This window comes from Camelus dromedarius, chromosome 1 (genome assembly GCF_036321535.1).
Source record: "Camelus dromedarius isolate mCamDro1 chromosome 1, mCamDro1.pat, whole genome shotgun sequence".
NCBI lineage: Eukaryota > Metazoa > Chordata > Mammalia > Artiodactyla > Camelidae > Camelus > Camelus dromedarius.
In genome coordinates this window covers 75,063,772-75,076,367 of record NC_087436.1, presented here as the reverse complement: position 1 = coordinate 75,076,367, position 12,596 = coordinate 75,063,772, and the positions used below count along the sequence as shown (strand labels likewise).

The following is a 12,596-nucleotide window of genomic DNA, read 5'->3' as shown; positions in this document are numbered from 1 at the left end:
TCTGAGAGTACCATTCTTTTTAACCACTTTGTTGGTCAGTGTTTTTTAACTTTAGTTGTTCTAGGTGGTGTGTGTTGCATTGAAGATTTTCTCTGTTTTAACTGTTAGAATCTTCATTTCTGGAAGTTCCACAGTTTTTGTTTTTTCAACTCGTGTTTACTAGACTATTTTTACATGATTGTTTTAACAAACACTGCTTTTATTTCTTAAGGGAATATGTAGTCGAGGGAATACATAGATTTAACTGTCACTTATTTTTTTTGATATTTGATAAATCTATACTCTTAGTATTCAGATACTGCTGATCACTATCATAAAAAATTCTAATTTTCTTCTCAGATTTAAGTAACTCATCTTGGTTATGATAGGTTTTCTTTTCACTTGAAATATCTTCCTTTTCTCCATATGTAATATAAAAATTCCAACTAGGAAGATCCTCCTTTTTTGTATTACTCATTCTTTCTCATACAAGGCTATTTTTCTTCTAGTTAGAATATTTTCTTCAAAGATAAATATAGAACCTATAGGATTACTTCAAGATGCCAACTTGTGATACTACTCCAGACTTGACCAAGATTAGTGTATATATATATGTGTGTGTAAGTGTACAATGTACGTACACAACAAACCCAGATTATAGATATACAGTATAGACAGTGAAATCTGCAAAGAATTCCTTTGACGTTTTTCTTTATGACTACCTTAACAAAAAGAGTATTTAATTCATATGATTTCTTTAAATTTATGTAACATTAAATACAGTAAAATTAACTTTAGAAAATTAGTATTTTGTTTTATAGAGTACTTTTGTCTTGTCTTCCCACTGTAAGTCTTACAGATTTTATTTTTGTCATCTTCTTTAGGCAATCCTTTATCACAGGATATTCTCAATTTATACCAGGACCCAGATGGAACCCGAAAGCTACTGAACTTCATGCTTGACAATCTTGCAGGTAATTATTAATGACAAAACAGTAAACTCTATAGATATAACTGTTAACTAGTATATATCCTGTTGCTTAAGAGCATCTGGCCATTTTTTATAACTGCCTATAGGTTTGAAGTTCCTGCCATTAGTATATCCCATGGTGGTGGGACATTCTTATTGTCACATACTGAGTGCTTTCTATTTACCAAGCAATATGTTAGGGACTTTAGTTACATTATCTTGTTGAATCTTTCTAATAACCCAAGAGGTAGGAATTTTTACTGGCATTGTATGGATGCATATTCTGAAATGCAGAGAATAAAGTAATTTACCCAGGTACAGCTAACTAATGCAGAGGCTATGAACCCAACATTGTCTTGGTCTTAATTACAAAGATACATAGTTATCAATTGTTTGAATTCATTACTGATGTGGAACCCACACACTGTGTACATTTTTCATGAATGAAATGACTTGTTTGATTCACCACACATTTGTAGAAATTTTGCAAGCAGGATTTTAATTAAGAACACAAGATTTATCTGACTAAAGTAGTTGTATTCCAGATGGAAATTTTTTTTATATAAGAAGGGTATTAAATTATTCAACTTAAAAACTTTATTTTTTTATTTTTTTGCTTAAGCACTCAAAATACAGGTAGAAGTATGGAGATGCTACTGAATTCTGAGTGTTTTTTTTGTTTTTTGGGTTTTTTTTTTTAATAATGCCTTACTAAAATACAATATCCTGAAACAGCTAGAGAAATCTAGATTCCAGCATAGAGGCCATTATCACAGTATTTTGGCTGGACTCTTTTCAGTTCTATCATAGAAGACACCTACCTATGTAGAAAAAAATTTAAAAGGTAGTGTTAATTTTGTTTTACCTTATTGTAAGTCTTACTATTTTTTAAATTTTGGCTAAAAAGACTAAAAGTTGATTGATGAGAGAGAGACAACAAACTTATTAGGAAGTCCTTTTAGTAAGAAATTAAGACTGTTTGGCCCTTTAAGCTTAACAAAGCATGTATATGTTATTTCCTTCTTGTTTTAAAATTTAGTATCTCTCTTGTCTGTGTGGGTATAGCCAGTTGACCTAGCCATATGGCATGTGTGGTGTGTGTGTGTGATTTTTAAGTTCTTCATGTGCTTTAGATATAAGCTGTTTGCTGGTGCACATGTTGCAAATACCTTTTCCCGTGCTCTTGTTGCTTTTTCACTCTCTTAATTTGTCTCTTGATGAACAGAAAAATATTTAACATACTATGATGCTTATTGATCTTTTCTGTTATGGTACTGCTTTTGTCTTCTTTTTAAGAATTTTTCCTTACCTCAAGCTTATGAATGCATTCTCCTATATTATTACTTAAAACCCCCATTTTACTTGCAACATTTAGAGCTGTAAGCTTCCTGAAATTGTTATTTGTGTAACATAGGATTCAATTTTCATAGCTCTTCTAAATGTATATTAAATTGATCCTGAGCCATTTATTGAAGACTGTCCTTTCATTATTGTTTTTTTGTGCCAACTTTGTCGTGAATCATCAGTGTTTGTATAGATTATTTCTAGATTCTCTGTTCTCTCACTAGTCTTTGTGGCCATGTAACACTGTCGTTAATTATGGTAACTTTATAAAATGTTTTGAAATCCAGTAGAGTAAGTCTTTCCCCCTTGAGTCTTGGCTAGTTTTGGCCCCATGCTTCTTTTGCCTTGTATTTTCATTACAGTTGTTAGAATCAGCTTTTCAAATTTCTCCCTTCTCCTAAGTGTAAGGATTTTCATTGAGATACAATTGACCCTTGAACAACATTGGTTTGCACTGCACAAATCCACTTGTACATGGATTTTTTTCCCCAATGACTATGTACTACACTATTATAGGATCCATGTTTGGTTGAATCTGCAGATGTGGAGCCATGGATATGGAGTGCTGGCTGTAAAGTTATATGGGAATCTTCAACTGTAGCGGGGGTTAGGTCTCCACTGTGTTGTTCAGGGGTCAACTGTATACTGAATCTTTAGATCACTTTGGAAAGAGTTGACATGTTAACAACACTGGGTGTTTTCTAATCTAACAATGTAGAATATTCTTTCATTTATTGTGCCTTGTCCAGTTTCTCTGAATATTGAGTTTTAGGTTTCTGGGTAGTGGTCTTATGCATTTTTTATTACATTTATTCTAGGTATTGCTTTTTGATGCTTTTGTATTCTTTTTGAAAATACACATTATCTTAATGGTTACTGCTGGTTTGTGGAGTACAGTAGAATTTTGTATACTTGCTGGTATTCCGTCATCTTGCTGAATACTTGCTAATAAATACATGTTCAGCCACTTTGCTCAACTCTTCTTAATCCTAATGCATTTTAATGTCAATTTATACAATGATCTCATCTGCAAATAATGGTAGCTTTATTATTCTTTTTCTGATTTTTTTATCTTTTGTTTCTCTTTCTTGCTTTATTGCACCTGGTGACCCCACCAGTAAAATGATAACCAAAAGTGGTGATAATGAGCATCTTTGTCTGATTTCAAAAGCTTTTAATGTTTATGATTAAGTATGATATTCACTGTAGTTTTTATATAGATAACTTTAATCAGATTAAGGAAGTTTTATTCTATTCCTGGTTTGCTAGGAGAGTTCTTATTTTTTAATATGGATAAGTGTTGAATTTTATCAAATGCTTTTTCTCTAATGAGATGAATATATAGTTTTTGTCCTTTATTCTGTTAATTTAGTAATTGCATTGATTGCTTTTCATGTTATACTGTCTTTGCATTCCTGGAATAAGCCCAAATTGGTTGTAATATATTATCCTTTTTATATATATCCCTGTGTTTAGCTTGCTAATATTTTACTTAGGATTTTTTGCATGTGTGTTTGAGTGAGATTGCTAGTAGTTTTCCTTTCTTCAATACCTTTGTCAAGTTTTTTTTTTTTTAACATTTTTTATTGATTTATAATCATTTTACAATGTGTCAAATTCCAGTGTTCAGCACAATTTTTCAGTTATTCATGGACATATACACACTCATTGTCACATATTTTTTTCTGTGAGTTATCATAACATTTTTGTCAAGTTTTAACATAAAGGTTATACTGGCCTCATGAGCCTCATGAAAGTTACTGGAAATTATTTTCTAATTTTCTATTATTTGGAAGAGTTTCTCTAAGATTGGTGTTCTTTCTTAATTGTTTGGTAGAGTATATCTGACCCTGGGGTTTCTTTGTAGGAAGTTTCAGTTACTGATTTAATTTCTTTAATAACTGTAGTACTTTTCTGATTTTCCATTTCTCTATCAGTTTCTGAAAGTTTTGCTGATTTGGTAATTTGCATATTTTATCTAAATCTTCAAATTTATTGATATACAGTTCAAAATATCTTTTTATGATGTTTTAATGTCCATTTAATGTATAATGATGTACTCTTTTCCATTCCAGATATTAGTTATTTGTGTTGCCTCTGTTTCATGACTAGATTTGCTCAGGGATTTATCAGTATTTTCTTTAAAGAAAAGAACCAATTTTTAGCTTTGTTGGTCATCTCTATTATATGTTTTTCCCCCCAATATCAGTAATTTCATATCTTTATTTGTTCCTTCTGGTTTCTTTGGGTTTCATTTGCTGCTTTTCCCCCCTAATTCAAGATAAACACCTCAGTCGTTCACTTTTAGATTTCCTTTTTTTTTTTGTCTGATGTAATCATCAATAAATCTCCCTTTAAACATGGCTTGTAGCTGCATCCCACAAGTTTTAATTTGTATAATTTTCTTTATCATTCAGTTCAGCATATTTTCTAGTAGCTCTCATTTCTTCTTTGATAAGTCATTTAGAAGTTTCTTTGTTTTTAGGGGAATTTTTCTAGTTTTCTTTGTTGTTGATTCCTAGCTTAATTCCAGTGTGGTCAGAGAGTATGCTTTAATTGACTTAAATTTTTAAAATGTGTTATTACCTAACACATGCTTACGTTTTGTGAATGGTTAAATATGTAGTTAAAAAGAATGTTGGGTGGGAAGGGACAGAATGGAATTTCAAACTTCATAGATACTGACAGGCATATGTAGAGTGGATAAACAGGATTATACTGTATAGCACAGAGAAATATATACAGGATCTTGTGTTAGCTCACAACGAAAAAAAAAAGTGACAATGAATGTATGTATGTTCATGTATAGCTGAATAATTGTGCTCTATGTGGGAATTTGACACAACATTGTAAAATGACTATAACTCAATAAAAAAATGTTTAAAAAAAAAGAATGTTCATTCTGTGGTTGTTTGATGCAGCATTCTATGTGTATTAAAGTTTATTAATTGTTTTAATGTGTTATATATACTCAGTGATTACTTTTTTATTCACTACTGATAGGGCTATGTTAAAGTGTCCCACTTTGTAGATTTGTTTATTCTTGTAGCTCTTACAGCTTTTAATTGTATATATTGAGGGTGTATTTTCATGTGTTTTTTCTTTCTAATTATTTGAAACTTTTTTCATTATGCTGTTCTTATTACTTTGATATTAATATAACTTCATGAAAAAAGATAGTTGTATGAGTTCTGTTTTGTTTGAATTTGCACTGTATATCTTTCTCTGGTTTTTTTATGTTAAACCTTTCTTTATTCCTTTTTTTTTTTTTTTAAGTATTTCCTTCTGTCTGCTCTGGGTTAATTTTGTTCTTTTTGTTTGAAGTAAAAATATATATTGTTGATGTGAAAGCTTTCCTCTTGTTTAATGTGAGTATGTAGCACTATATACTATGTATTTTCCCTCTCAGAACTCCTTTAGCAGCATTCCATACATTTTGATATGTTGTATTTTAATCTGTTCAATATATATTTTAAAATTTCCTTTGAATCTTCCTCTTTTTTCATGGATTATTTAGAAACGTCTTACTTCATTTCCTGTTGTCTGTTAGTAACTTTTTATTTGATTCCAGTTTGGGACGTGTTGGGAAACATTCTGTATTATTTCCATTTTTTAAAATTTACTGAGGTTTGTTTTATTGTTTATCTTGCTAAATATCATATGAGTGCTTGAAAAAAGTACATATTCTGCAGTTGTTGGGTAGAGTATTCTGTAACTTTAAATTAGATCATATTGGTTGTTGGTGGTATTTAATTCTTTTTTTTTTGTAACTTTCTATCTAGTAGTCTTATTAAATGCTGATATTACAGTGCTGAAATTGCCAGCCGTGATTGTGGATTTGTGTATTTCTTCTTTCAGCTTTGTCAGGTTTTGCTTCATGCATTTTAAAGTTGTGTTGTTTGGTGTATACATATTTAGGATTGCTGCATCTTCTTGGTGGATTGATCTTTTCATCCTTATGTAATGATCTTTGTTCCTAGTATCATCTTTGCTCTTAAGTTTACTTTGTCTTATATTAATATAACCACTCTACTTATTTTTTGTTTAATGTTAGCATGGTGTATTTTTTTTAAATCCTCTTAGTTTCAACTTTATGTTGTTGTATCTGAAGTGAATTTCTTGTATCAGCATACAGTTGAGTTATGTGTCATGTTTTTTATCTACTCTGTGAAGTTTCCACTCTTTTAACTTGTATATTAGCCCATTTACATTTTAAAGTAATTATTGATATGTAGAACTTAAGTCAGCCATTTTATTACTTGTATTCTGTTTATTTCCTTTGTTTCTCCTTCATTTATCTTTTTTTGGTTTCTTGTGGATTAGTTAAACTTTTTTTTTAGGATTCCATCTTATTTTATATATCTGTTTTTGAGTATATTGTCTTGTATAGTTTTTTAGTGGTTAACTGAGATACGAAAATATACATACTTAGCACAGTCTATTGATAATGGTGTGTTATCACTTTAAGTGAGCTATTGATGTCCCACTTCTGTTTAAGCCCCTTCACCCTCCCTGCTTTTAAAATGTAATTGTCCCTACGATTTCCTCTGACTGCACTGAATACCACCACACAGATGTTACAGTTTCTGCTTCAGCCAGCAGATGTGATTTAAAAAGCTCATGTGAGCAAGGTTCATCTATTATGTTTACCCCTAATTTTACTCATTCCTTGTTCCTTCTGTTTCTTCTGCTGTTATTTTCTTTTTGTCTAGAGACCTTCCTTTAGCCACTTGTTTATGGGCAGGTCTGCTAGCAACAAAGTCTCTTAGTTTTCCTTTGATAACGTCTTTTTTTTCCCCTTGATTTTTGAAGGAAAGTTTTGCTGGACATAGAATTTAAGGTTGAAGTTTTCTTTTAGCACTTGAAAAATGTCGTATCACATCTTCTGGCCATCATGGTTTTAGGAAAGAAACCCATTGTTCCCCTTAAGACAATGTGTCATTTCTCTGGTATTTTTGAGATTCGTTGTCTTTAGTTTTCAGCAGTTTCATTACGATGTGACTTTGTATGGATTTCTTTGGGTGTATTCTGTTTGAAGTTTGCTCATCTTCTTACACTTGTATGTTTATGTTGTTTACTAAATTTGGGGATTTTTAGTCTCTTAGAATTATCTTTAGAATACTCTTTAAGTCTACATTCTTTCTCCTCTCCTCCTGGAGTCTGATGATAAGAATCTTAGATCATTTGTTAATAGTCCCACAGGTCCCTCAAGCTCTGTCCTTTTTTTTTTTTTTTTTTTTTTTTTTTAGTTTTCTTTTTATTGTTCATATTGAGTAAATTAATTCTCCTGATTTGTTCCCAAATGCATTTGTTTTATCTTTTGTTATCTCTATTATTGTGCCCTTCCAGCGAGTTTTATCATTTTGGTTACTGAATTTATCAGTTTAATAATTTCTATTTGGTCTTTTAAAAAGTGTGTAACTTTTATTTCTTTGCTGGGGTTTTCTATATCTTCGTTTGTTTTTTAGAGAATTTGTAATTAGTTTTGAAGCAGCTCTGTGATGACTGCATTGAAATTTCTGTCAGATAATTTCAGTGTATGAATCATCTCTGTGTTGTCTGTTGGTAATTTTTTCTCACTTAAGTTGTGATTTTCCTGGTCTTTGGTATAATCTGTGATTTTCACTTGTGCCCTGGATATTTTGAATATTAGGAGACTCGACCATTTTAAAATCTCAGTAGCAGGCAACTACCCATTTTAGGATTAGCATGTGAGTTCTGCTTGCCCTTCCAGGATCTCAGGTAGAACCCCCACTGTGGGGAGACCAGGCCCAGTGCTGCTGGCTGCTGTGAGGTGTGGGGTGGGTTGGCTTTCTTGGGCTCTGTTGATGTTGCCCCTGCCACTGGGTGTGGTTTCCCACCTAGTCCCTGCTGGCCTTCTCCCTTTTCACTCCTTTGGCAAAAGAAATCAGGCTTTTCTTGCTACTCCCTACCACCCCTCTGGCCCCCACCCCAATTCCTGGTGGCTTCAAGGCTGGTTGTAGGGCTATCTAGAAGTTAGTGTGGCATGTATGGGATATAAAATGTGATAAACAACTGTTCTCCCGTTTCCAGGTATGATGCTAGAGACTTATGAAGATGCTAACTGCTGTCTCTTGTGTTCATTGTAATGAGAATAGACTTTATCTTCAATTATGACCCAAATTCTGGTGCTTTGTCTAGGACCATACAGATTTTTCTATTAAGCAGTCTTTATTTTATTTGCTAGTTGCCCATATAACTCCATATTCCTGTCCTTTGTCATATCATTGGCCATGCAATTTCATCTTTGAAAAAAGTCAATTTTAAGTATATGTCACACATATTATTGTCCTTATAAAGATGGGTGTGTATCCTTGTAGACATTTCTGTAGACATTTACACACAAAAATTATACCAGCAAGTTTTATGATATTTGTGTGTGTGTTTAAAATTTTTTTCTAATAAAATGTATCATTTTTATTAATATATCATTTTTTCTAATAAAATGTATCATTTTTATTATTTATCATTTATTTTTCTTTTTTTCACTCAGCAGTATTTCTTGTATACCTTTCCGCTTTAGCGTACATGTATCTTTTTTTTCTTTTAAACTGTAGCATAGACTTCTGTAAAGTGGATATTTGCCATTTACCATTGTTTTTGCTATTACAAACGATGGTGTAATGAATATCTATTTGAATGCTGCTTTAAGCAGATAGGGCTGACCCCAAGAAATAGAACTGCTGGCTCACAGGCACAAGAATGTTTTAAATTTTAAAAGGTGATGCCAATTTGTCCTCTCAGATAGCTCTACCAATTTGTATTCCCATCAGTTATACTACATTCAGGTATCTATTTCTTATTACCTTTACCAACCTTCGATATTATTAAACTTAAATTTTACTTTTTTGGTCAACCTGGATAAAGACCTGCTAACTCATCTTATAATTTTTCCTGGTTACTGGTGAGAGTGTATTTTCCTATGTTTTTGTTCTTTGATTATTTTGGAGAATACTGTACATTTTACTTACACTGATATATTGTGCTGTGTTAGTTAAAATGTATCAGTTAAGATTTGGAAATGACATCACCTTACTTGTTTTATTTTGATAATTTTCTTGCTTTCTTAATTTTTAACCATTTGCTAATAAGGATCCCAGCAGCTAGAAAGTTCTTTGTTTACTCTTCATTATGTTTATATAATTGGCTTTCCATTTTTGAGATAGTTGCCATGATTCTGGCTTGGTACCCCTAGCAGGCATGATTATTTTCCAGAATTCAGTGTGTTGAACCAGCTGGATGGTTTGTTTGTCATGTTATGATAACCTTCATTCCTTTCCCGGCAAGATATGGGACTATGCAAAATAATGTTTATTTCACTTTGGGCAAAGTATGGCTCCTAAAACAGGCATCTTTTAGGTAGACTTTTTTCTGTACAATGTAGTTCTTATCTCTTGCTCTGCATTGACATTATAAAAGAGAGAAAGATTAAAATTAGGAAATGAAAGCTTCATTAGAAAATTTAATAATGTTTATTTTATTTGACTTTGGTCAAAATTTCTGTGACTGGATGAACATAGTGTTTTTGCTTTGGAAATACATTTCTTAGCCACTAATTCCCTGGGTAAATCTGTAGACTTGAATCAGATTGTCCTATAATTGCCAATGTTTTGAGAAGGGAGAAGAAAAAAGGGTAGTTAAATCTTAACTTAGTAAATTTTCTTTCATCTGATCGTTAGGTAGCATTTTGTCCCATGGTATTGATAATCATATCTGAGCAATTAATGTTTAACCAGTGCCACCTTTTTTCTGTACAATGTAGTTCTTACCTTTTGCTTTGTATTGATATTATAAAAGAAAGAAAGATTGAAATTAGGAAATGAAAGCCCCATTAGAAAGTTTAATTTTCATTATACATTCACTTTTTTTTTCTATTTCAAAAATGTTTGACTATTTTAGTTCATCAGTGTGTTGAAACTTCACATAGCTTTGATTTTCCAGTAGGGAACAAGGCTGGGTCAACACAGTTTACATGTATAATTAAGACATAAGGTTCTACTTAAGGTTTTAAATAAGTACTTTTCATAACTACTATGTAAGTAGAATTACTATTAATGAATTTCCTCATGTTCTTTTTGGTTATTAATTATGTGTTTTCTGCATAGCTCTTCGTCAACTTCTTTCACCTTCTAAATCGTCATTATATTTCAGTATTAGATTTTTAAATCAGTTTGTGGGTCATTATAGCTGAAGAGAAAACAAGTTGATTTGACGTTATAAAGTAAATGATACTGACTTTAGGAATACAAGAAGTCATGTTAAAAAATTGTCTTTTCCAGTTCATCCAGAGCAGCTTCCTCCGAGGCCATGGATTACATTAAAAGAACGAGACCAAATTCTGCCATCAGGTAAATAGTTTTTCTTATTCTTTCTTGACTTTTTTCAGAAGTACTTGAAATGCCATTTGGGCTTTGTGATATAATTAGCAAGGCTTCGTGTTACCTCCCCTGAGTAGAAGAGTTTAAAAATACTGACGGATAAACTTAAAATCCATACTAAGGCTTATGTACAAGAATCTCTTATCTTTCACAATAATGCAGCTCTTGGTTTTAAAATTATTTCTTGTAATAGAGCTTTCTAAATGGCATCTTCGCATAAGGTTGGGGGATTTAAGAAAAATGATAATGATGAATTTTCTTCTGAAAAATTTTAAACTACTTAGGCACTTAATCTTTCTTGCACATATAAACTGATAACACTTGTAGAAGGATAATTTAGACCAAGTCACATTTACTGTATTGAAAACAAAATATGATTCCAGGCCAAAAGTATAGAAATGATCTAGGGTGTAGTTTTGAGGAATTTAATGATATAATTTAACATTTCTAGGATTGTAGTAAGGTAGAAAATACAAACTTTTATCTCTTTGTGTGGACCAATGATGATTTGACATTTATAGGGCTTGTTACTGCTTATTAGATATTTTTTGATTGAGAATTCTACTTGAAATAGGAATTAATATTTCTCCAGATGCCTTCTTTTTAATCATGTCATATTTTTCATGACATGTAACTTTATTTTAAAATTAAAAATGAAAATTTATTATTTAATTATGAAGGTAAACTAATCACTGAATACTGATACTTAATATTTTTATTGAAGTATAATTGCTTACAATATTATATAAGTTACAGATGTATAATATAATGATTCACAAATTACTTAATTTCTAAAGGGCAAATCACAAGAATTTTTGTGTACTTTTTAAACAGTATAAAACCCTTCTGTTTGTGAGGCTTTTTTTTTTTTAAGGTAAGAAAAAAGACTCAAAAAAGTCATTTGCTTTGGCATCAGGAAATGTGGGAAGTGTAACATCTTCATGGTTCTATTTAAGTTTTAAAAGCACTGAGAAATGTTAACATATATAGTACATTTCTCTATCTTCCAGAGGTAATAATTTTAAAACCACCACACCCTAGAGCCATAGTATCAGCCCAAGTGGCAGGACGTTATTGTGAATAACACTTCTATTTTCAGGGTGCATATTGACTGTCTTAAAAGGAATGCCTAAGATTTTCTACAAAGCCTTAAGTTAGGCAGATTTTTGTTTAGCCTTCCTTCATGTGTAATTAATTAATTGTTCTCTTTCTGGCATTAAAATGGTATCAGAAGCACCATTTTCTAGTTCTTCACAGTAATCTGTTTTTGAGCATGAGTGAACATAATCTTGAAGAAGAGCTTTCCTAGTATCGCATACCTACATTGCCATTAAGAAAAGGAACAATAGAAACACGTTTTCATTTGTTGTTGAATTCTCAGATAATGAATTCTTGGGTATTCCTTATTGAAAACCAGTATGGATTTTTCTTGGGATGTATGGTTTCCCCAATGTGTGTCTGTCCATTATAATCATCTGGGATGCTTTTTAAAAATATTAACACACAGACGCTAATATACTGACTTAATTAGTCCAGAGTAGGGTTTTTTAAGCTCTACAAAGTGATTCTAGTGGGCAGACAGGATAGAGAATTAGTGATTAAAATCAGGGCTTTTCAAACTGATATTTGTATACATATGAATCACCTGGGGATTTGTTAAATTGCAGGTTCTGATTCAGTAAGTCTTTGTGAGGCCGGAAATTCTGCATTTCTGTGTTCCAGGGTGATAACTGATACTGCTGGTACTTAGAGCACACTTCTGAGTAGCAGGCATACAAGCTGCGTTCTCATAATCGTTTACTCATAGTCCTTTTATAGTTCAAAGCATTTTAAAATAAGAACCTAGTGAGCATTTGATTTGGTAAAAAGGATTCTCTTGTAACTAAATTTTGTCAGTCCCTATT

General features: G+C 31.7%; 1 protein-coding gene across 7 annotated transcripts in view; it reads left to right on the top strand.

Annotated features, from left to right (window-relative positions):
- The window catches only part of CNOT6L (CCR4-NOT transcription complex subunit 6 like), a 92,077-nt gene that overhangs the window by 52,283 nt on the left and 27,198 nt on the right, over positions 1-12,596 (top strand). For all 7 annotated transcript variants that reach the window (XR_010380849.1, XM_031471301.2, XM_031471293.2 and 4 more), the window contains 2 exons: positions 864-953; positions 10,594-10,662. Coding sequence is in view for 6 of the 7 variants with exons in the window: in XM_031471301.2 (XP_031327161.1) it covers positions 864-953; positions 10,594-10,662 (159 nt within the window). In the remaining variant the exon portion in view is untranslated. The remainder of the gene's footprint in view (positions 1-863; positions 954-10,593; positions 10,663-12,596) is intronic.